The 25972-nt window shown below is 35.0% G+C and overlaps 1 protein-coding gene across 2 annotated transcripts; it reads left to right on the top strand.

The window, feature by feature from the left end:
• Positions 1 to 822: 822 nt before the first annotated feature.
• Positions 823 to 25782, top strand: LOC103993233 (kinesin-like protein KIN-7K, chloroplastic). Of its 2 annotated transcripts, none has more exons than XR_672320.3 (25): positions 823 to 1390; positions 1612 to 1706; positions 3636 to 3725; positions 4314 to 4366; positions 6295 to 6360; positions 7260 to 7313; positions 7599 to 7658; positions 9248 to 9326; positions 11251 to 11318; positions 12773 to 12829; positions 12913 to 13017; positions 14671 to 14775; positions 14984 to 15091; positions 15185 to 15316; positions 15455 to 15637; positions 18806 to 18988; positions 19742 to 19882; positions 20684 to 20803; positions 20888 to 20938; positions 21055 to 21102; positions 21497 to 21631; positions 22578 to 23336; positions 24840 to 25015; positions 25103 to 25210; positions 25318 to 25782. XR_672320.3 is itself a non-coding variant. In XM_009413218.3 (25 exons), the coding sequence occupies exons 1-24, from the start codon at positions 1059 to 1061 to the stop codon at positions 25186 to 25188; spliced, it is 3240 nt and encodes a 1079-aa protein (XP_009411493.2). In that variant the 5' UTR covers positions 823 to 1058; the 3' UTR covers positions 25189 to 25210; positions 25318 to 25782. The 2 variants fall into 2 exon arrangements, 1 of the variants encoding a protein (XP_009411493.2); XM_009413218.3 differs by having other exon boundaries at positions 24886 to 25015.
• The last annotated feature ends 190 nt before the right edge of the window (positions 25783 to 25972 follow it).

The following is a 25972-nucleotide window of genomic DNA, read 5'->3' as shown; positions in this document are numbered from 1 at the left end:
GGCTGCTCCCCTGCTGCGCCTCCCGTGTCAGCTTACCCCAGCGATACAATTACTCGTTAATGCCTTAATCGTGCGTGTACAGGTGTCCGTTGGACCCATCCGTTCCAATAGAAGGTACATGATGGTTTAGCGAAAAACGTGGTTGATGATGGTATCGACTAGTGGACAAATGTGTAGTTGCGGCTGCCATCAACGCTGTCTTGGCTGCTACTGCACCCAACCATAAATAACGGTGAACACAGAGACAGTTAATGAACACCATCTGAAATCAGAAATGAGAGCATCTGTGAATTATATACGTTTGGTGTCGCCTGGTTCGGCCTTTTCTCCGGTCGACCCAAATATTGCCGCAATAGAAAACTGCCTACAGTAATTCCCGCTCATTCACTTAATTTCAAAGCTTTACTCATTGGACAGGATCCCCTGCGATTACGGTGACTGTTCATCTCAACCAGCGGTCCTGGAAAGCGCCACCCCGTATTGTTGGAGCGCCCTGATGTCGAACAACAGGATTCCATTTGAAATTGGGAATGGAGAGGATCTTCTTACCGCCCTTTTTCCCACGCTCCACGGCGCCCCACCTCTTCTCGTCCGTAGAAGCATCACTCTTCCTCGACCCGTGCGTCTTGTGAATGGACATAAATGATGGGACCCACAGGTCCGCCTCCAATTACAACTCAGGTAGGTTAGAAAGTATCAAAAAATCGAGTAAGAGAATTTACGTATTGTCGACTTTGCATCCATACATAACGATCCACGTCGGCTTTGCATCTGCCACGTCAGTCGCACCTTCCATTTATATACGAGGGAGCAAATTACCCGTTCATTTCTTCACCCGTCGCTCGTGTCATCGCTTCCACCGACTCGACTCTTCCGCCGGAGTCGCCCCCTACATTGCTTCAAGAAGGGGCAACCCGAACCCCTCCTCCCCTTCTCTTTACGAATCCGGTCATGTGATATCATCCGGCCGTTGTTTGCTTCCTCATCTCCACTTCTTCTCTCCATTTCCACGTTCTCTCCTTGAGGGAGCGAGGGAGAGTTCTTGATCGCCATCATCAATGGCGGCGCAGTACTCGTCGTCTAGGGGTCGGAGCAGCTCCCCTTTCAGCTACCGGAAGCCACCCTCAGCCTCTTCCTTCTCCTCCACTTCCTCCTCCGCCAACGGCCGCCCGATCCCCCGGTCTTCGCCATCGTCGGTGTCGTCCCACTTCCACGGGTCTTCCAATGGAGGGCATACAAGATTCGGGACCGCTGTCCTGGGCGGCGCGGAGTACTCCAGGGGGCGGGTGGCACCAGTAGGATTTGCGGCAGAGGAGCTGGTGGTTGAGCCAGCGGACGCGGGGAGATCTGGGGATAACATCTCGGTGACGGTTAGGTTTCGTCCTTTGAGGTAAGGGAATGGATCTGGAGTGCGGTTGCAGATCTGTGTTCTTGGATTAAGGGTGGGCTCGGAAGGTCTATTTATTCTATTTTATTTACTTTTTTATTCCTTGTTTTGTTGATTCTGGAAATGGGTTCTGGTGATGATCAGGCGTTCTTGGAAGAATTTCAATGGTTTCTCATTTAGGACGTTGAAATGTGTTTCGGTGACAAATTTGGCTGTAATTGCAGTGACCGCGAATTTCAGCATGGGGACGAGGTCGCTTGGTATGCGGATGGGGATAAAATCCGCAGCGAGTACAATCCAACCACATTCTTCGCATTTGGTAAAACTTCTCTGCTAATTGTTTTTCTTTTCATGGATGACATGCTATCTGCCAATCTAATTCCTCGCCTGTCTATCCTCTTTTTTGTTTACCTGTTGGCAATTGAATTCCATGATTTTATGCAAGGATTGTGCAATGATTTTTTTGGAATACCTTTTTTTCAAAATTTTCCCCCTTGTCATGCTTGACAAATTAATCATGGCTATTGAAACTCACCCTAGGTAAGTTTCTTATGCTTCCATTGACACTGTTCCGGACTGGAAACAGGACCTTTTATCTACTTGACACGTCAAATATGAAATTATTTATTTCTACATTTCTTTGCCAGGCTATGGTAAACTATGAGGGGTTGATCACTGTTTAGTTAGTCATTGAAGCTTGGTTCATGCATGAACGAACATAAGTGGTTGTGAATCACAGTATATTGTTCTTTGCATTATTTGGTTGTTTGATGTGCTTCCAGGTAGTTTCTGGCATAAACTACTAAGACTTCATTTTTGATATCCTAAGCATGCCGATAATGCTTCTTTTCCCACTCCATTTTCATTCAACATTGTTCCAGTTTCTTTTTCTGTCTTTATCTTCTCTTTTGGATGTTACCCTGTTGCATCAAGAGAACTGCAAGATTGGACTGATTGCTATTACTATTATTTTTGTCAGACAGCTATCTGTACATGTCAAAAGCTTGGTGGAACTGGTTTACATATATTTTCCTTTTCCTCAGCTGGCTTGTTGGTTTCAAGGAATCTGCTAATCACCAATTAATGCCAATACATTATTGTGCATTGCTACTGCTGTTTCTGCTATGCTTTAGGCAGTGAATTACCAAGATTTCGACATCAACTTCTACCCTTCTTCACTCTAGGCCTTTTAGAGATCCTTGAACAGAGGGTGGCTGGGCCTATTGATCCTGGTACATTTATAGTCGAGATATCTCGTAATATAGGGGGTCTCTAATAGGTCACAATGTGAATCCTTTTGGATCCAATCACCCCTTGTTAACCTTTAATCCATGTTGATGCGAGCCTTAATACCTTATACATCAGCTTATGGAGCAACTGGATTCAGGTTGTTGTTTCTTCATAATTCTGCAAAATTGGGTCTTGATCAACATTTTATAGGGCCGTGAACCAGACCCTTTTATGTGAATGTGGAAGATCTCCTAATTGATCCGTACATACTGGTCACTCCTCTCTTACAAAACTATCCTTTATGAAGTTTATCATTGAAGTAAATAAAAGAATGGATTAAATTGCCACAATTTAATTTCAAATTTGTTAACACATAATGCTAATGACATTTTAGGGCCTTGGTTTACTGGTGCTGTAGGTGTATTTGAAGCTCTCTTTTGAATCTTTTAGCTTTTTTGGACAAAACCAGTCCTACCATGTAGCTCTACCATGGTCTCTGTTTTGCATCAGATGAGGTTGGAATTTTCCCTTGAAAGGAATTTTTGCTCATCTTTTTATTTACAGTTAAGCTTTGATATCCTAATTTCTCAAAGATATTGCAAGTACTTGACTAAGAATACATGCAAAAGTTCTTTTAAAAATTTGCTTTTGCTGTAACATGCAGCCTTTTGTATGTGGAAAAAAAAATTATTCCACCATTTTCGTATCAATTTTTAGAATTGCAGAATTTGTTGAACAACAGAATACTGTCTCCTACTCTCCAATTTTGAAGTCGTGCATGCCATCAAGTTGTGATATACATACACTATCCCCTCTTTCAATTATGCTGTCTCCTACTCTCCAAATTTGAAGTCATGCATGCCATCAAGTTGTGATATTCAACACTACTCCCTCTTTGATAATATCCAAGAATTATGGAATGATATGACTAGCTGATACTAGTTTGATACCTTCCTTTAATCTTTCTTGTTATGTCTTGTAAAGATGTTACTGTGTAATATTTATTTATGTTTTGTAGATAGAGTTTTTGGTCCTTCCACAACTACTCAAGTGGTCTATGATGTTACTGCTCGGCCTGTTGTTAAAGCTGCAATGGAGGGCATAAATGGTATAGAAACTTGGTCACGTTTTTCATTGTTTAGCTGTAAGTAGTTGCCAAATATTTGGATGTTGAGATGCTTTAAAGAGAGACTTGCAATTTTGGAAGTCTCGCTATAAGTTTCAGAAGATGAACTTGGCTTAGATATTTGCTGTTTCTGTATCACTTTGTTGTGACACTAGGAAACTCTGATATATTTAAGCTTGCATGTTGCTTTACTTCACTAAGGGGTACATCTTTTAGAAAGCTTTAATCTGATTTTGGACCCCAATTTTAGGCTGCAGTTCACTAGAAACCTGTTATGTACTTACTAACAGTCTTGACAAGTTTATGTTTTGTCAAAGAACTCAACCATGCTTCTATATTTATATACAACAGTTCTCAGCTCTAAAAATATGATTTATTTTGTTCTCTTCTCTGTAAAAGAGGTTTCTAATTTTTAATTTCTATCCACTTTTGTACTCATCAACTTTCCATAGGGTTGTTGCTTTTATACAAAATTTGATCCAAATCATTCATATTTAAGCAGTTAATTATATCTTCACTAATTATGACAAGTTAAATCTTTACTAACTATGACTCCACATTGACTTGTAGGGACGGTTTTTGCCTACGGTGTCACTAGTAGTGGCAAGACCCATACAATGCATGTAAGTTCACAGTTCTCAGATAGACTATAAGATAATCAAGTGTATATTTTTGCAGCCCTGAGCATTAATTTTAGACTATTTGTTAGATAATTAAGGAATATCTTCTGGTGCTTTCTCTGCCTTCTAACTCCTACAAAGAAACTTGCTACTAATACTCCTTGTTTTGAGGGATGATCAAAATTCAATTGTTATTGATTTTCTTGCTTTAAGAAACCAACTGGTCTATATTGCTTAAAGTTTTATTTATTGGTGCACATTTTTATCATATATCAGTTCCTTTTTTTTACGATTGGTTTGATCATGTAATTTGTATTTTAAGATAATATACTTTGTATAGATTTATTGTGTTGTTACTGTTGCCTTCATTAAAATGGGAGAAGAAGCTAAGCCATTGTGTCTAAATCTCATCTTGATGCTGCCCCTGATGAATCTCGTCTTCAATGAAACTGAAATAAAAATTGTTTTCACATTGCCAATATGCTTACAAGAGATTGCTACTCGTGTGTTGCCAAAAATAGCAAAAGGGCTCATGTATGGTACCAAGATTTGGTTAATCCTAATTGGTGCCCTTGGTTTTAGTGCCCTTTAATTATGTTGCGGAATTGTTGGACTATTTCTCGCTTGATTCTGCTGTTAAAAAATTCTTATCCTTGGAAAGTTTGTGGGTCAATTTTTCATGGAGGAACGCATGGTAAAGAAAATTTTCAGTTTTTCACCTTATGCTTTAGGGAGCAGAACTTCCTATCTATTTCTCATGGATTTCATGTCTGGAAATGGCTTGCCATGTGTTAATTGTTTTTTTCTTCTGACAAACTGTTGGATTATTCAAGCTCACAAATTAGATTGAGTCACTTGTTTTGTCAGCTTGTGTTGCATCATATGCCAAAAACTTACTATTCTAATCACTTCTTCGGCAACTCAAATACACTTTCATTCTCTCCTATATAACATGTTGCTATAGTCACTTGATTGATTTTCACTTGTATGCCTTTTCGCTGATCTGATGAGAACATCAGCCTCTTTTTTCTCATGTGATTGATTTCTAGCATCATCTTCTGTCAAGTTGCATGAAAGCAAGTATGATACATACTGGGTCCAGTGTAGGTTAATGTGTAGTTGCTCAGTAAAGCATATAATAGTATCAAAAGCAAAGAAAAAAGAACAAAGAAGAAAGAAATCTTGGAGAGGTATATAGGAGGAGAGAAAAAAGGATGGGTGAAAGGTAACAAAGGAAAAGATGATGCTACATCCATATAAATTTCTGTTAATTCATACTTTGAAATGGGTTTTTGGTCTTGACCATCAATTTAGATCAGGGTGGGCTATCTGAGATAACACAGTTCTTATCAATGAACTCCATTAACTGGATATGCAGCATCAAGAAAAAAAAAAAGGATCCAATCTACACAAGTTTTTGAGGAGGCTTCCAGTGAAGAAAATCCTGTGGAAATTGTCAACAAACATTATTACTTGAGATTCCAAATCAGGTGCAACATATTAGATATCCGGCCAGTGGCATCTAGAGCTAAGCTCAAATTCTTGATGTGACATTTCAATGTATAAAGTTACTTCAATGTATAAAGTTACTTCTCTTTGCAATAAAGTCATTTACTTCTTAGTTTCTCATGCTATATTCTCTAGTTCATCCTTTAAGATAATCCAAAATTTTAATTCACATGCTATTTTTTGCATTCTCTAATATTTGTTGTTATTTATCTTCTTTATGTTTTATGAGTCTTGACTGTGAGACCACCTACAGTGGTTGGATAATAAAAGTTGTCCTTGTTTGTTACCTGTGGTAATTTTGAAATTCAGCATTTGACTTTTAATTTGGGTGTAAAACTTTGTGATATATTCATAAATTTCCAGGCAGCTGAATTAATCTCCTTATTTGAACTTATCTTTTTTGCTGATATTTCCATTTATAGGGTGATCCCAAGTCTCCTGGTATCATACCACTAGCCATAAAGGATGTCTTCAGCATAATACAAGATGTATGTTATTTAGTGTTTTTGCTATTAGATTTAGCCAAGTATATATTTTTTAAATTCAGTCTGTAACATGATATCTGCTATAGTTTTCTAGTGAAATTGAAAACGTTTATTTCACCGTGGGTCAATAAATTGTTACTAGTTCCATTGCATTTGTAAAATCTATGTTCCAGTTGATGCTTTAAAGTTTATACATTATTTTGATACCAATAATTTAGTAAATAGAATAATTAGTTTTATCTAAGTGCTTATAATATTTAAGACAGCTTAATTTTAACATATTCAAAAGATTAGAGATGCATAAAAGCTCATTTGCTTTACTTTATCTTCATCTCATGGATTGAAAAATGGAAGGTAGTTTCTTTATTATGTATTCTATTTTTCTAGTTCAATTGCTTTTTTATATGTTGAATATTTTTAGCAAAAGAAACTTAACCAGAGAGGTTGGGCAAGTAAAAATGTAAAATATATACTCTTGTGGTATCTGCACATGTAGACTTTCAAGTAAGCTAGGTATCTTATTCGAGTCATGTTTTAGATTTTGTGGAACATTATCTTTATGATGTTGCTGAATTCTGTATATAGAGACTAATTTAAACATACCTTGTGTGCTGAATATTTCTTCTTGACATACCAAGTTTTCTTTTGAATGGTTCAATTTGTGTGATCGTAAAACTTGAGTTTCTTTGGCAGACCCTGGAAGAGAATTCTTACTCCATTGTAAGAGTGATGTTATTGCACAGAATGTTCTCTTTTGTTTTGATATCACTGAATTCTTATTTATAAAGAATATAATCTTAACATATTTTGCTTATTGAATGTTTCTTCTTGCAATACCTACTTGCTATTTTTTTAAAACAATATTAAATTGTGTGATTGCGAAGTTTGAGTTTCTTTGGCAGACTCCAGGAAGAGAATTTTTACTCCGTGTATCATACCTTGAAATTTATAATGAGGTAAGGATCTGTTCGATGATTCATCAAAGTGTCTTACTCATTTGTATGTTTGCAGTTGCTAATCCAGTTAAATGTCTAATCTATATATGATTGCTAGATTATTATTGTCTTATTGTCTAACTTGCCTGCCAAATTTACTGACATTTTGATGACAAAAATACTGTGGTGAATAATTCGCCAAACTTGAGTTTCCTCAGTTAATGCAATTTCAGATATTCTTTATATATATATATATATATATATATAAATAAATTTTTTTTGCTTATTTACTATCTTATATTGTAGGTTATTAATGACTTGCTTGATCCCACTGGCCAAAACCTGCGCGTAAGAGAAGATGCTCAGGTATGGAGAGCTATGTTTTTTTAATTTAAGATGATATACATATTGCTTTCACTATACAATTTAAACATGTTACCACTCTTTCTACGAGGTTATTTGGATCACTTTCTCATATCAGACATTCGTTGTATCTTCTTTAGATTTACAAGTCTAGATAGTAATAAATTAAATATTTTCTTCTCTTACCACTTGACGTAAATATTGTTGCATTTTATATTGGTGCACTGTCAACATATTTTTCTTTCCGCAAGGCTTGGGGTTGTATGAAGTTGTTGGAAATTTGTCCAATTAATTATTAATTCTTCTTGTCCTATCAATGATCTCTATCATGTTTTTTGTTATGAGTCAAGTTACTTGCATCCCCCCTTGCATATTTTAGTATTAATTGGGAGTGAAAACTTAATATTAAACAATTAAGAGATTCTTCTTATGAGCATAGAATTTGCATCTATAAAACCTATGATGGGAGAGTCTGGTTCCTATGATTCAGGACTCTGCATATGATCATGATCATCCATTTTAAAGGTCTTCCTATAGGCCCCCAAGAAACGAAAATGTTTTGGCTTTTCTCAGAATATGGAAGCTGTTGTACATAGCACATGCAGAAATAATGACTAGACCAATTTCTTTGGTGTATAAATAATGATGTGTAACCTGTAAAGTTGTTTGTCTAGTAATTTTTCTAGTATCATATTTTAGGCATTGATTGCTAGGTGCATCTGAATATGTACAGATCTTGTGTATATGGTGCTATGCTATGCTCGTAATATGCTTGGTTTGTGAGTTAAAGGTGCTTTTTTCTGTGGATTGTACATAATTTTTGTCTAATTGTGAGGCACAAAATGCTCACGTTTTGATGGAAGATAATGTGATTGTTGATAGGCTTGCCTTTTATTTTTCTTGGAACTTCTCCTGTACTTGAGCTACAAAGCTACTGAACTTCTACTGAAGGAATTAATCTTTGTCTTAACATGCGAATTAATGATTGTTATTATTTCTGACTTTGTATGATGCAACTGATTTTGATCACTCAAATTGGTATCATCGCATTCATATACCACAGAAGTTCAAGATTGCTCACTAATTTCTGAAAAACTGAAAGATCGGTATCCTAAAAAACTCTACATTCTTGCATGAACCCATAAGTGAGCAAGTATATTTGATTGTACAGAGAGCTACTTGCATTTTGAGGAACAGCCTTTAGATGACTATTGTGATGATATATCGTATAATTGGATATGCGGAAACAAATTTATCTAATTCTTGCAATTCTTGAGTTTATATTATTAATTATCAATTTGGGAGTTAGATTTGAAATTGATAATTTTTTTTATCGGGCTGCTGGGAAATTTGTTTTTCCTTTTGAATTCCATATTTATGTTTTGCCATTTGTTAATGACCATCTGTTGAAAATTTCAATGTAACTTTAGATCTCAGTAATTTAGGTGAAGTTATATCTTTTTTATTGATGTGATTAGCTATTTTGCTGTTAGGTTAATGAATTTTAGTTTCTATTTTTTTTTTCATTGTTTCTCATTACACTGATGTGAAACATTTCCTTTTTTCTTATCTAATGTGGAACCTTTTTGCAGGGTACTTATGTTGAGGGTATAAAGGAGGAAGTTGTTTTATCTCCTGGGCACGCACTTTCTTTCATTGCTGCTGGTGAAGGTGAAACTTTATCGACACTGATTCTGTTTCTTATCTGAATCTCTAACTAATACAAACAAAGTCGGCATATTGATGAAAGTTCACCTATTGAAAACAAGGAAAAGTGCTTAACTAACATATATTCTGTGGCTATGTCCCACTCAAAGATGTGACCACTGTAACTTTCATTAAAGTGACACATTTCATTATCAATAGGGTCATTAATGTTCTATGTGGCTGCTGTTGATTATTTAATGGAATTTTTTTTTCTTTTATTAGTCTAGGCAGCCTGAAAAGCAGATTCATCATAACGTTGAAGTGTTTTGTTACCTAATGCAGATAATCTTTATTCTGTCATACTGTTAAAACTATTGTTTTCTTGATTGAATTAATTTTTAGATCTTGGTTCTTGTAGTTCTAACAATGGGTGTTTCTCTAGAACCTGTTCGATCAGAAAGTGTTTTGAGATTTCAGATTCTGTTAGCCTCATTGTTTAACATTTACAGAAAGTATCCTTTTGGTTGCATTTTTGGAGCTGTTGTCCTTTAAAATGTTGGCACAATATGCAAAGTATCATGTTACAATCTAGATACTTAACTTTTTTTGGCCCTGTTAGTTCATTTTGTGCAACATTTCCTGCTGTACATATTATTTTACGGTACAAAGTTATTTGGTGCAGCTAAGGTTGTGTAAGTGCTTTTTTTTTCCCAAGGACAAGTGTTGAGAACAAGATTTGATTTAAGACCTTGCAATCTCTAAGGATCGTATTGATGGACTAATATATCATTGTATAGGAAAACTAGTTTCAGTATGATTGACTTACATGTTGATGCAACAAAAATAGACATCTGGAATATTTTAAGCTATAATTATCATGCCCTTTAGTGAACATGTATCCTTGTTTCAAAGCAAAAATTTAGTGAGTAATGCTGGTGGAGGGTCAAAGAAATTGAGTCTGTTTACTGTTTCTCTCAAACAGTGCATTCTGAGCTTGTGGATTTCTACAAGAAATACAGCCCATATCCTGTATGGTTTGGTGCTTTTGGAGCATTGCCGTTGCAATTAGGATTTTCTAGGAATAACTTGGATCATTAAGAGTGTCAAGATAGATCTAGCCTACTTTTTATTTAGTGTTTTGGGGTTTCCTTATAGCCATTTATTTTATATGTTATTTGTTTATCTGTGAGTTTTGGAGCTGCTAGGATATTACGGTCAATAGAATCATAAAGGGTTTACTGGTGCTTGAACACATTATAAACTTGCTAAGTATGTGGTCTCCCTAGGTGTCCTTTGTTACGTTTTTTCTTTGACCTTAATCCCAATGTGTTCTATGATGTATTATATTGAGTTTGGAATAGTGTCAGTTCCCTCATATTTCTTGGTATGAGGGTGTCGTCGAGCTTATTCTACTTTTTCTTAAAGTTCTGGTTATACTTTATACTTTTAGTTTGTTTTGACTAGCTATACTTATAGGTAAATTTCTTTTTTTTTCCATCACACTTAATTTGCCTCCTAACAACTGGATACCTCTATTTTGGGTATTAATTTGGTGTTGATAAGTATATGGTCTCCTTGCCTGTGAATTGTCCAAAAGATCTGCTGTTTGAAGTTATTCTGCAGTCAAGTCAGAGCTATCTTTTGAAGAATTATGTGAACCATCACTCATGAAAGTTTTTGTCATTAAGAAGAGAAATAAAGATTACCAAAGTACCCTAAAGGCCTGATCAAGCTAGAACTACTTATCAAGCTTAATTATTTGTTCTAGGTATTTATTGCTGCATAATAAAATGATGTCTACCTTACTGTTACCTCCAGGATAATTGCTTTTGGATATTCACTGGTTGCATACTTATCAGCTAGGTTACCAAAATAGCTTATAATTTTTTTTTTCTAAATTTTTATGTAGCCATCAGTTGTTCTCATGATTTATTTGTGTGAATTTCAGAACATCGTCATGTTGGTTCTAACAATTTTAACCTGTTCAGTAGCAGAAGTCACACAATTTTTACCTTGGTATGTCAGTCTAACTGTTGGTATTTCAGTGTTATACTATATTCATTATTTAGTCCAAACATTACTTTTAGCATCCTATCTTTATGTGCTTTTGTTTGCTTATCAAGTCATGCAGCTCTTTCCAACTGTCATGCTGGATAAATAGATTTTCTTGCTGGGTGAATTTGTCCTTGCCCAAATGTTATCATGATATTTTAGTGGGTGGATGAAATGAGAATAACTCCTATCCATGAATTAAAAAATTTAAATTCATGTTCTTAAATTTAAAACTAATTACATTATAGAAATTCACACATAATTCTTGAAACATAGATATATCTAATTAAATAAATTATAATTATTATGTTAATCCAAAAATAAAAAATTAATAATTAAATCAATATTATAATTCACTTAAGCTTAAGAGATCAATATAAATCAAATAATCATTCTAACATCACAATTCAATTATCATTATTTACTAATCATGAAATTTTAAAATTAAAACATCATTATGCATAAAAAAATATAAATCACAGCTAATTAAAGAAAGGATCCAACCTCTTCTCGACTATCCTTTCCTCGAGGTCATCTTCGTGGGAAGTCCTCTTCTCAATTCTCCCTTTATCAGACTTGATGAGGAATGAAGGAGGAGGAGTTCCCTTTTCATAGGAGAAGATGAGATGTCTCCAAAAAATAAGTAATAATTTATTTTTTATTTTTTATTTTTTTATTTTATTTTCATACACAAAGAGAGAAATATAATATTCATTTCTTATGGTTTATACACGAAAATAGAATGTAAACTATTTACTTCCTAAAAATCAAATCACTCATTGGGAAATAAATCAATTAATAATTTAATTGATTAGCAGAATTCCTAACTTGTCCACATGATTAAGGAAATCAAAGTTAATCATTTCATTAACTATAGTACCCAAACATGGAAGTTAATAATAAAGCAATACATTATTTATAGTAATTAATTTATATTAAGGGAGAAATTATCGGTAATTACAACTTTTGTATATCATGATGATTTGGATGATCTGCAAATATTGCAGGTTTATAACTGATATAGAATCCCTTTTTTACCTTTACCAGTATATACTGATACATATAAGTCTCTTATTTATACATAAATGATGAAACTTGAAAGAACAATTTTGTATATAAGAAAGAAGCAATTTTCTTTAATTCTGTTCCAAATTTTTGCACAAAGAAATGTGCAAAGAAGTCATTAACTCTTTTACTTCAAAATTTGTGAAACTTCTTTTGTGTTTGATAAAAAAAAAATTGCCATTACCAGTTTGACTTTCTTATTTGCTTATCATATTTGCTGTATAATCATATTAGCTACACACAATGATGAGATGTTGCTTTTGACTCTTTATCATGTGAAGCATTGTGCTGACTCTTACGATGTCATTTTTTATCATCTCTCATTTACTTTGATTGAATGATTACTTACGCAGATGATTGAAAGCAGTGCTCATGGTGATGAATATGATGGAGTGATGTATTCTCAACTTGTAAGCTCTGGTTCTGAGCTTTAAGCATGTTGTGCATTTGGCTGACATTATTGCTGTACCTGACCTATGATGTTCTTTTTCAGAATCTTATTGATCTAGCAGGATCTGAGAGTTCAAAAACTGAGACAACTGGGCTAAGAAGAAAGGAAGGATCTTACATTAACAAAAGCCTTTTAACTCTTGGAACAGTAGGTGCCCAATATTATTGAATATTTTATGTTGAATGTTTCATTAACAACATTCACTATTCTTCCTGTCTGTTTTTATGAGTTGATTTATGATTCCTCTCTAGGATCTTTTAGAAATAGATTCCTTGGTTGACAGTCATATCTAATGATTAGACTCTCATACAATTACAATCAATATACATTATGTAGGATTTTCAAGATGCAATATAATTTAGGAATCATGATATTACAAGGTTTTTAAGATCGGGATTAGGATCAAGATCATACTTTTTTTTCCAAGATCAACCTTTTAAAAGAATGGGATTGGAGGGATTTGCTCGGATGTTATGAATTTAAATAATTTAAACTGAATTAGAAAAACTAGAATTTTGCTACAAAAAATCAATAAATGATTTAATTTTAATTCAACCTTGACTTAGTTATTTCAGAAACATAAAAAATTGAAAATTTAATTCTCAAACACTTATTACCATTTTGACAAACTTAAATATTATAAGTTCATACTTACGTTCCCAATAGAAGTTTGCAACCAACCATTCTAGTTTTTTTTTATATATAATTGCTTGTTTTGATGATATGTTTACTACTTTATATATTTTTATATCTCATAGAATAGTCTTCATGATATATTTTTCTGTATAGAATTGTCATATATTATTTTATTATTCAGATTATATAATTTATTATATATTGTTTATTACTGTTTATACATTATTGTATAATATATTAAAACAATATCAAATCAATATATATGCATATATATATATATATATCCTTTAACTGTATCTTAAGTTCTATTTATCACTAATTTAACTGTATCTTTAATTAAATCATTTCTTTAGTTCACTTCTATTGTTATTTTCTCCTTCTCTTTTGTTCTTTTTCTTTTACCTAATCAGGCATTCAATTGTTCCTAAGGAAGAGAGCCCAGGCTCAGACCCAAGCCCTTCTCCTCCTCACTTTAGTCATGGCTCGGTCAATTGTTGTATGCCCTTCACCTGTTTGGCAAAATTTTCCCTATTGGCCCCAACTTCATGACGGGTACTCTGTATCATTCTCTCCTCTCTTCCTCCTCTACCACTTTCTCTGGTGGTTTTTCATTCCACTATTGCTGGATCTTGTATATCCGATGGCTCAGCTGGTCCTGTAGCAGATTCTTATTCTTTTAAATTGGAGACAATCCAATGAGATGTATCTGGGCTTCTACTATTTTTGGGTGAGTTCTGGATTGGAGCTTGCCGATATTGAATGTTCATGACAATTTATGTCATCAAATCAAAAGGAGCTGTGTTCTAATTTCACAAACCTTGGTGCCGAAAGGAGTAAATTAGATCAAAGTTACTTATTTGTTGGTTGTAATATGGCCTTCCCTGAGTTCCCTCTTTTTCACTTTAATGTAAGTCTGAACTAAATATCAGCATACACACTTTCTTTTGTGGTCTCATAAAGGCCATTTTAGGCCTACGAAGTAGAACCAAATTTTGCTTGAAAACATTGTAAACCTATCAACATATGTAGATAACATTGATATTAACTTGTTAATTTAGATGTGTTACACAATCATTGACATATGGTGTGTTGTGTAATTTGTAGCCGTTTGTGAATATTTGGTTCTCCAGTTATAAAACTAACTTTGTTGATAACTTTTTAAAGGTGATTGGAAAGCTTAGTGAAGGGAAAGCATCTCATATTCCTTACCGTGATTCTAAATTGACTCGACTACTGCAGACCTCATTAAGTGGCCATGGGCATGTATCGGTGAGTCTTGACTGGTCATATGCCTGATGATCATTTTTCAGTGTGATCTGTAATGTCTCTAGGTGATTGTTATTTGTTTGGCTTGGCTTTCCATCATTACATCTCTCAATTTCCTTTTGCATGCAATTATCTGGTCGGACTCTTCCATATTTTAGCTTAGTTGTTTATTGAAGGTGAAAATTTCTTACAAGTATTGTGCATTGTGCAGCTCATTTGCACGGTTACACCTGCATCTGGTAGCATGGAGGAAACTCATAACACACTCAAGTTTGCGAGTAGGGCAAAACAAGTTGAAATTTATGCTTCTCGTAACAGGGTAGACATACTCTTTTCTCTTTGGTTGGAATTGTTGATACTCTTATATCATAATGCCGATGAATAGTTTTGACTTTTGAGTTTGTCATTGCAGATTATTGATGAAAAGTCATTGATCAAGAAGTATCAGAAAGAAATATCAAGCTTAAAGCAAGAACTTGAGCATTTGAAGAAAGGGATGCTAAGTGGGGCCAGTCATGATGAAATAATGAGCTTGCGCCAGAAGGTAAACATTGAATATGTCCTCCAGATGCCTTAAGTGCATATTCTCTTTCATAGGACAAAGAATGACATTGGTCTCTACAAAACCTCAGACTTAGTTATAATACTTAGAAGGGATCATGTTTTTGTATTGTGCAAACAGCTTGAGGAAGGCCAGGTGAAGATGCAATACCGTTTAGAGGAGGAAGAGGAGGCCAAAGCTGCTTTAATGAGTAGAATACAGAGGCTGACCAAGCTGATACTTGTTTCTACCAAGAACTCTATTCCTGGGTGTTTAACTGATTTACCTGGGCATCAGCGCCGTCTCTCTTTAGGGGACGATGATGTAAGTTCTTAGCTTCAATTTGAATCTATAATTGGTTTGATTCTTTAAAAGAATGTTTTTGTTTCTGAAGATTTTCCACACTGAACGGAATCAGCATTAACATAATATACAATCTTTTTCTAGTTGCTGAAAACAATCTTTTATTGATTATGATCTTTGCCATCCAGGATTTCACTTTTGACTTGTACATTAATTTTATTGCCTCATTATTCTTTTTAGTTTTGATTCTCTGTCTATTCATTGGGTTTTCTCTGTCCTTAATTACATATCTTGTGGCAACTCGATATCATTTTGTTAACTTGGATTGCACAAACTTGGTTACCATACTTCTCTAAGGCGAACCATTATTTGAATCAGAATAATTTGAAGTTGGTATAGCAGAATGATGCAGAACTAGACTTTCTATGTTACATGACTTACTGGATGAGAAATAATAAGTATATTAGTCAAGGAAAAAAGAAATAGTGAAAACTTATTCTGGTTATGTTGAAGAGGACTTGATGGTTGAAAGAAAACATGTTGGACTTGCTCTATGTCAGTGATTTAAAAAGGCGCTCGGGCGAGGCGAGGCGAGGCCTGAGCACCTCGCTTCACTTCCAGGCGGCGCGCTTCAAAGAGGCGCCGCCTGGGCGCTTGCCCGAGCCCAGGCGTTGGGCACTTCGGGTGAGCGCCTGGGTTAAATCAGGCGACCGAACCAACGTTTTAGGTCTGGTTCGATCTCCGGTGCTTTAGTTGGTTCAATCAAACCAACTAAAGCACCGATATCAGCTGTCGCTGCCCAACCCTAACCCTGCTCGTTGCCACTGCCACTCCCGCTCCCGTTGCTCGTCGCTGTCACTGCTCGCTACTGCTGCCGCTCGCCGCTCCCGCTGCCTCCTTACACTCTCGCTGCCGCTGCCTCCTTACACTCCCGCTCTCGCTGTAGTTACCGCTTCCTCTTTTCTCAGTCAGCACCCCCTTACACTCCTCTTCCTTCTCTTTCTGTATACTGTTAACAGTATACAGTATACTGTTAACAGTATACTAATAATAGTATTTGTATTTATTAGATTAATAATATATTATTTTGATTTTGTATCTTAGATTTTCTTAATTTAATAACATATTTTTATTTAAAATTTTAAATAATTATATTTATTAATTATATTATATATTTTTATATTTTAGCGCCTCGCTTCGCTCAGGCGAGCGCCTCAGGTGTTTTTGGACTTTGGCGCCTTTTGGCGCCTAGTGCTTTTTAAATCACTGCTCTATGTGAATAAGCCATTGAACCTATGACTGCTATGAAATGTTTTAGTAGTTTGTTCAAGATATGGTCATCTCAAGGATTAGTATACAACTGAATACAAAGAACTGGTTATGCCAAGAATTTTCTTCCGTTTTTACAATTTCAGAAAGGTGTGATTTCGTTTCATACCTTTCCTCCTTCCTCACTGCTATAGTAAAAAATTAATTTTACACTGGCATTGTTTCTTATTTTTGTTCAAAGATCTAGGGCGGGTCCCATTTTTTCTCCAAATTGTCTTGCTCCTTGGGCAGCAGAATTTGATTTAGGTCTTTCCTTGATAGTAATAGATAAACATGTTTAAAATTTTTATTTAATTTCTGCAAATTTCTAACTTGGTGAGAGCATTGTCAGAAAATTACCTTCACTAAAATCTTTTGTAATCATTCTTTGTAACCTAACATGCTGATCTGTGGACCGAAACTTGGTTAAAGACGTACTTAGAAATATCTTGTTACAGTCTTTCTCTTATGTAGTTATGGAGTAGCAAATTTTCTGGCCTTGTCTATCAATCCTAGCTCCAACTTAGTTTTACTATTTTCATTGACTTATTGCTCTAAAGAGAACTCATTGTGGGAAAAACATCCATTTAGCTAACCCCAACTTGTTGGGAATGCGGGAATATGACTTGTTGTTGTTAATTTCCATTAGAGTTCTTTCCCTAATTGTATTTTTGCTTCTACAGACTAGGCTTAAAATTTTATCACTTTAAGCTTTTCCAGTGTTAAACATTAACAACCTATCTATAGATTGGGTTCTATATAATCGTCTATGAAACAAGCAGAAGATCCTTGCCTGTATCATTTTTCGTATTTATAGTATTTTTGCTCTGGTGATATATGAAACGAATCCTAGGGTTAGTCTTTCACAAACAATACTGATGGTTGGCACTAACATCCAGGTTCCATAAGTTACCATGGAAACAAGGTTGCTCATTGGACTTAGACTAAGTGTCCATTCATTTGCAATATTCCTCTGTGGCAGAATTAAATGCATTTTTATCAAAACAAAGAAAGTTGCCTAAGATAAACAAGAAAATCTTGGGACATGATGACTTCAACATCCTTGGTGTCTGATTTACTATATTTGTGAGTGAGGGTGATTTGATCTTAATCAGATTCATTGAAAAACTTTAGTTGGTTTGCCTTTTTTCCAGATGCAATATTGGAGTTACTTTCATCAACCAATGCACTAGTTAATCCTCATATTTGAAACTTTGATGCACATTTCATATCACATGCTTTGCCTAAAAAAATGTAAATTGTCATTGTAGCAGAAAATCATGCATGAAAAATAAAGCAGCTTAAGTTGCATATCATAATGCACTGTTAGTATGGAATGCCCTGCAAAATGAAGGTCAAAGATAATTCTTTTGTGACCGACTTCGATGTACTTTAGCTCAAAGTTCACTTGTGGATCCTCAACTAAGTCTGTTCATAGAATAGTAAGTTGATGCTCCAGTATGGAGTCTCATAAAATGTTTTCTCTCAACAGCCACTTACTATATTATGACATTTCTCTACCCCATCAGTGATATTTTCCTATCAGCCACAAATATATCTGTGAAATATCATGCATGTCAATAATGGCTTTTGCTACACGAACACATCTGTTTAGTCTTGAATGTTTGTAGGAGCAGTTATATTATCAGATTATTTTTTATTATACCATATACATTGTAAAAATGCTTGCTATGCTAGATGCCCTCTCCAATGTGGATCTTTTATCATTTGACATTATTCTCCAACCTCTAGCTCATGATCAGTGTGTGTTTTGGATGTCATTATTAATGCAGTTCAATCATTATGACTTGGAGTGCCATTTTGTTTGTGGCTAAATTTTTGCATAAGTGTGATAGTGTTTGTCACAAATTTACTTTGCAGAAAATGGATATACCACGTGAGCATTCTCCAGTTCTTGAAAGTGAGAGCACCCTGAATGGTTTTGTGGCTTCTGCTCTGTCAGATTCATTAGACACATTATCTGATGTTAAAAATCAAAGATATTCAAGTAATTTGAGTGAAGAACATTCCGCAGTCAGTGGCTCAATCACAGATGCAGAGCAGGTAATTGAACTTATTGTTGCAGTTATCGGTTGTTGCTGGTCCTCACTGACCTGTTCATTGGTTTCTATTGGAAATTAGCCTGGAAATGTGACTCTATCATTGTATAATCTCTTTCCTTTTTCTCTGAGCAAAATTCATTTAAATTTTTACACCATACGACGAATAAAATTTGCTGAGATGGTGTATATGTTTCCTTTTTTAATTATAAGATCTTGTTTCTGCTAAGTGTTTTCAATTTTCAAGTGAATTGTGCATCTGTTCATTGACTTCTGCTATTATATTGGTGTTAAAGACAATTGTTCTTGTGAATAGGAACAAATTTCCTTGTTCATTAAGCAGGAAGAAATCACAAATGTTTTTGGTTTTAATATCTCATACATGATGCTATTGCAATAGTTTCATTTAGGTGCTCTTCTTTGGATTTCAGTTAAATCTGATAGCATACATTGGAAACTAAACCTGGCTATTGAGTGTGGATGAGGTTTGCTAAGACAAAATAAATTCCTTTTTGAAGACCATGATGCTTATGGTAGATATTCTTAGATGTTTATTATGTATTTTTTTATGAGATATCGATCGTATATCTTATATATCTTTAGTACCCAGGGTTTTATCTGTATTGATGTTGGTAGCACTTACTTTATTAGCCTACTTTGGGAGACGAATTTTCATGTCATAAAGTACATTACTCCTGACCGCTGCTAAATTTGGTATACCTTAATTATGGTTGACTTGTTTCTTTAACATACACAGACTAGGATAACAATGTCAGATGAAATGGATCTCCTAGTCGAACAAATAAAGATGCTTGCTGGTGAGATTGCATTTGGTACCAGTACACTAAAGAGACTGATGGAGCAGTCCGTAAATGATCCAGATGGCACAAGGATTCAGGTACAGTTCCTATTCTTAAAGCTCATGTCCTTTCAGCTGGAAAATACTAAGTTGCCCTTGCTACATTCTAATACTATGTGTATTTTTTATTATGCTCTTGCGTCTTCTGAGTTGGCTATAATTTGCTTAGATTTGGTTATTTTTCCTTGGTTATTGCTGTTGCAGTCCATTGTGATATTCAATCTATACCTGCTTCTAGCTAGATGATAAAGAAACTATCGAGCTGTCTCGTATCTTGAGTTGGTATTTCAGCAATCATGTCATAGGTCTTATAGAACTACCTGACATTGCAAATTGGTAATTGAATCTCACGAATTTTGAGTTGGGTCATAGGTTTATTTGAATTTCTTGGCATTTTACTAAGTCTCTCATTCGGTTAGATTTTCTATTTTTCTTCTCCTTCCATTTATTTTCCTTTGTTAAAGAGTATTAAAATTTATGATATTGCATCATTCAGCTAATGTTTCCAACTCGAGTCTCTTTGGTTTATTAGGCCAGTAAATTGCCTTGTTTTTTCTTTGTGATCACATCCATTGGAAGTTGTATTATGAATGTTCTGCTTAAGATCTGGTCTGGTTTTTATACTCTTTTCTTTTCTTTTGCCTCCTACAACCTCGTTTTCCCTCTAAGACTTTTTTTGTTGCCATTTTTGCCAATATTTCAGCTTGACCTAATTATTTACAGATTTGTCTTCGCTTAACTTAGATAATTTAAAATTGACCTTTACTTTGGAAAATCTGCAAGGAGATGTAACTTTTGTTTTACTAAAAGTTTGTCTCGGCATAACTCTATTTACCACAGATCGAGAATTTGGAGCATGAAATCCAGGAGAAACAGAGACAGATGAGAGTGTTGGAACAGCGCATTATTGAAAGTGGCGAAGCTTCAATGGCCAATGCCTCAATGGTTGAAATGCAGCAGGTATGCCATCTTCTCTATGCAGCTGTTTCTTTTTTTTTTATAGTTGAACTCCAAGTCACTCTTCAATTTATTTTCCACTCACAGACTGTAACGAGATTAATGACTCAGTGCAATGAGAAGGGCTTTGAGCTAGAGGTGATTTAACTTGAGTTATATTTTTAATGTTTTTAATCTATTGAACTATGTCATATATTTAAAATTTTCCTTTTTTATTCAAAAGCTGTACTATACTGTTACTATATTTGTTGCAGTTAAGATCAGCTGATAACCGTATCCTTCAAGAGCAGCTGCAACTGAAGGTTGGTAATCAGGTTCAATGTCCTGAATTATTGTGTATTTGTATAATTGACATACATTTTATTAGATAGCATGCAAACACCAGTTCTCATGACTCAGTTCGTTGCCCCAGCCAATGTAGTTCTCTCTTTCTTTTCCCTTGGTATGGCAAACAAAATATAACTATCAAAATTCAAATTTCAACAGAAAAATTCACATACAAGGCATGTATTGAATCTAATCTGCTGGAATGGTATTCATTCATGTCAGTGTGGGAGATTTGAGCATCAACAATCTACTATTTAAATGTCACTGGGATGATACACTTAGCTTCGTCTGACTTAATCAACCATTATATTTATTTTATATGTTTATTCTAAATTCCTTGCTAAATTTTAATCTGGATATTATACTCAGTGCTCTGAGATTAAGGAGCTGGAAGATAAAGTGCTTGTTCTTCAACAGCAACTAACTTCAATCAAAAATGAAAAACTGCATGAAGAACTTGGCACAGAAGAAATTAATGATTTGAAGAGTAAACTTCAATATCAGGTAATATTTTATTTGTTAGTGTTTACACTCTTTCATGCTAAGTTGGACTTCAATGCTTAAAGTATTGTGGTTTCTTGTCTTGTGTCAAGGTCTTTTGTTTAGTTTAAAAGTGCAATAGCTTTCTTTTATTACTAATGATAATCACATGCTTTACAGTATATGTGCATGTGGTTATTGTTAATGGCGCACTCATGCTTTATAGGCTTCTTGGTTATGTATGATTTGATCTGCTGTTGCTTGTCCCAACCACTTACCTGCTTCATGGGCATAAAATGAAGTGGCCAGAGGATTTTCATGCATGTGATAGGCATTACAGATACCCTTTGCTGTACACAGGTTGGTTATTTGTCTTGCAGACCTCATGTATCAGAAGGATGGATTAGTTTATTTTATATTTGGTTGTAGTGTGGAATTATATGCAGGTAATTGGGTCGTATAATGCAAATAAGCACTCATTTTTATTAAGTTTTTAAACTGCAACGCATAGGTTGTCCTTTTTCTAACGGTTCTTCTACTGTAACTTTACTGTTTTTTAATTTCTCTTTGATGTCTAGATGCAGCTTATTGTGATTCACAATAAACTAAATGTCTTTGATTGCTTTACTTAACAATAAATGGCTGGCTTTGTGCTTAGTGGTCTCTAATCTGACAACAATAGCTGACCTTAACAATTGCTACATCTTTTTCTATGTGCTCATGTACATGCCTTTGATAATTTTGCTGCTATTGTCCGCAAAGTTGCCAGTCCGTATGTGTTTTCATATACCAGTTGATCAGATCTTTTCAATTCTAAGCATGCCATATGAGATCAAAGCAGGGAACACTCATCTCTTTGGTTGTCTCATAATGCCAATCATTTTTATTCTTTTCACATTCTTTCCATCATACTAGGTCTGCATACATTTTTTGGCTTTAATAAATTAACTGGGTCAAAATGCTTTGACAGGAGGCTGAGAATGAGAAACTAAATCTTGAACGTCATCAATTGATCAAAGAGAATCATGGTTTGCTTTCACAGAATCAGAAATTAGCTGAAGAAGCTTCTTATGCAAAAGAATTGGCATCTGCTGCTGCGGTTGAGCTCAAGAATTTGGCTGAGGAAGTAACAAAGCTCTCACTACAAAATGAAAGACAGGCTAAAGAGTTATTGGCTATTCAAGATTTAGCTGCTTATTCCAAAACTGCTAATGGTACCATCCGTAGGTTTTCTGAAAGCAAGAATGATGGGATCAAACTAGGAAGAAAAGGCCGGCCTCCTAGTAGAAGTGGCGATGCTGGAAACACAGGATCTGATGATATGGTTAACCGGAATCTTGATCTAGATGACATAAGGATGGAATTGCAGGTCAGAAAACAAAAGGAAGATACTTTAGAAGCTGCTTTGGCTGAAAAAGTGCATCTGGAAAAAGAATATAAGAAAAAACTTGAAGAAGCAAAGAAACGAGAAATATCATTAGAGAATGATTTGGCTAGCATGTGGGTGCTTGTTGCTAAGCTGAAAAAAGGTCCCTTATGTGCATCTGAATTGACTGCAGATAAAAGTTCTACCATTTTGGTTGATGTTTCAGATGATCTTAAAATGAACAATGATGAACACAATGGTTCTCTTCATCAGGAAAGACAAGAAGTAGATAGTTTGGAAAAGCCAAATAATGAACAATTGAACCAAAATCAGGAGTTGGAACCTTTGCTTGTTCGCTTAAAGGTAAGTTTCAGCTTTTGTCGTATTTATTCCTAGATGTGAAGTTTTTCTTCTACTTGTTAGTAATTGATAAGTGGCATATTCAAATTCACCATTCTATCATTAGACGTTGGATAGCATTAAAATCTACACCTCCCCAGCACAATCTGTTAGATCTTGATTGTCAGTTTGGATGCATTTGACTTGATAATGGTATGCATCTAATTGTTGCTAATATCGCCTTGCCTGACGTTATTATCTGATAATGGTAGTGATCACCTGTCTGCCATGTAATAAATTGCTCCTTTTTTTATTTGCTTTGATACTCTAGTAATTGAATTGTTCAAATTATAAGGTGAGATGAGATCTAATCATATTTTGTTTACATTTGAGGCAAGTACTTTGAATTATCATCTCCAAAGTTTGTCCAATAATATGGTGTCAGCTATAGAGCATAGCTTGATATTTGAGGTTTGATAAATCATTGCTTCAAAATCCTGATTAGTGCTAGTCAACCTGGCGTCAACTATTTCAAGTTGGTGCCACTTTGCATCAAGGCATTTTTTGAATTTGTGCGCTTGTCTGCATGCCTAGTTTGCTGATAAACTGTATATTTTATTACAATTTTGAGCGCATTAATCATGATTGAGGTGCTAGTGGTTACTGTTGATAGTTGCAAAAGCAGAGGAAGAATAAAAGAATATTGTAATATGATTATGCTGGTTTTGTTAGTAGATCATGGGCTCCTAAACATTGAAAGAGAGGTCAATGTGACAGTGGTAGAGGGTTGAATGATACAGAAGGACAAGATGGTTGGTGGTTGAGCTAGCAAAAGAGGTTAAATTATATTGGATTTTTTTTTTGAAAAATTTTAGGAAGTTTTGGATTGTTGAGTGTTTGTAATCTCTTAAAAATAAAATAAGACATATTTCTCTTAATCTCATATGTAAATTTTTTGGGTCTAGTCATAATTACTAACCAAGGCTGTTTTCATAATACATGGATGACAACACACAGGGTACACAGAAAAGAACCAATCTAACTTATTCCCATGGGGGATTGGGAGGTGGTGGTGCTTTCTACATCACTTCATCAAAAGTGCAGGCCATTACCCATCTTTTTGGCAAAGAGTATTGTGATAATGTGTAAATTCTGTTAGCCATAATAAATAGTATGGTGTGAAAATGCATTTTGACCATATCAACGGTATTGGACTGTGTTAGGAGGACATTTGACCATGTCGAAGGGTGACAAAGTGGGCATTGACATTGTTTTTCAAGTACCTAGGTGTTACTGTTTTTCTGTCACATGCATAAACATAAATTACTAGAAAAGAACAATTACTTGTAAAGTTAATGGATTTCAGAGAAATACAGCTTACCCCAAACTACTGTATCATTATCATGTTATGCCCATCATTTGTCACAATATGGTATTGCAGCTATACTAGGAATGGAAATTTTAGGGTCTCAACTTCGACAAATCATGGATAATAGATATGGATAACCAGTTTACAATCTGTTCCAGGAATCATGGATAACAGATATGGATAACCAGTTTGCAATCTGTTCAGGCCAAAATTCAGGAGATGAAGGAAAGAGAAATTGATTCTTCAGGGACTGGGGAGACAAACTCTCATGTTTGTAAAGTATGCTTTGAATCACCAACTGCTGCAGTACTTATTCCTTGCCGGCATTTTTGCTGTAAGCACTTTCATTTACACCAGGCAGTTATTTCAGCAGTTGTCTTGTTTTGTTTGGCGATTAATGGTCTTTTTGTCATTGAACCAGTGTGTAAATCTTGCTCACTCGCCTGCTCAGAGTGCCCTCTTTGCCGCACTAGGATTGCTGATCGTATCATTACCTTCACTTCATAAGTAGTGACCCTCCTATTTACAGGTATATCTTACATTTCCTTGGCATTTGTTGTGATAAGATAATGAGCTGTTGGCTCTTCTTGTTATTTTATGCAACTTATATTGAAACTGTCTTTCCTTGTGTGTCAGGTCAACTACCTTGTTGCTTTTGCTGTACAATAAATTTTCTTCATCAGTTTGTAGAAGGTGCATGCTCTGTTGTTTTTAGAAGGTTCTACCTTGTGGGAACTGCAAATTCTTTTCGTTTCTAAAGGCAAAATGTCTGTCTCCATATTTGTCCATCTTGTTCATATTATAAAGATCTTATTGTTCTGCAAGCAAGCACATTGATGAACCAACCCACTGGAAGCTGTGGAGATCATCTATAAGAATTTACAAAAGAGAACATGCTATGGGAACCTGCTTGTTCCCATATATGATCACAGCACCTGTATGCTCCTTGTCAAATCATCATATTGTAGTTTGTTGGTGGTCGAATGAACACTGTAAATGGTCTGTAAACACTGTAAATGGTCTTAAAAGGAAATGCCATTAGTGGTTGTAGCTACAATGCTAAAACAATGTTTCTGTCTGGGCTTACCATATTAGTGCAACTTATATTCAGAGTAATGCTACCAAATTCTCACAGACAGTATATAGTAGTTTCAACTTTATAAAGCTGATATGCAGAAAAGAAAAAGATGTTAGTTAAAGGTCTCAAGATGAATACAATAATATCCAAACTTGAGGATATTATGATATTCATTGTGCAGAAAAAGGAGAGGAGAGAAAAAAAAAGACGGCA

This window comes from Musa acuminata, chromosome BXJ1-8 (genome assembly GCF_036884655.1).
Source record: "Musa acuminata AAA Group cultivar baxijiao chromosome BXJ1-8, Cavendish_Baxijiao_AAA, whole genome shotgun sequence".
In the NCBI taxonomy this organism is placed as follows: Eukaryota; Viridiplantae; Streptophyta; class Magnoliopsida; order Zingiberales; family Musaceae; genus Musa; species Musa acuminata.
This window is presented reverse-complemented; position numbering and strand designations above follow the sequence as displayed.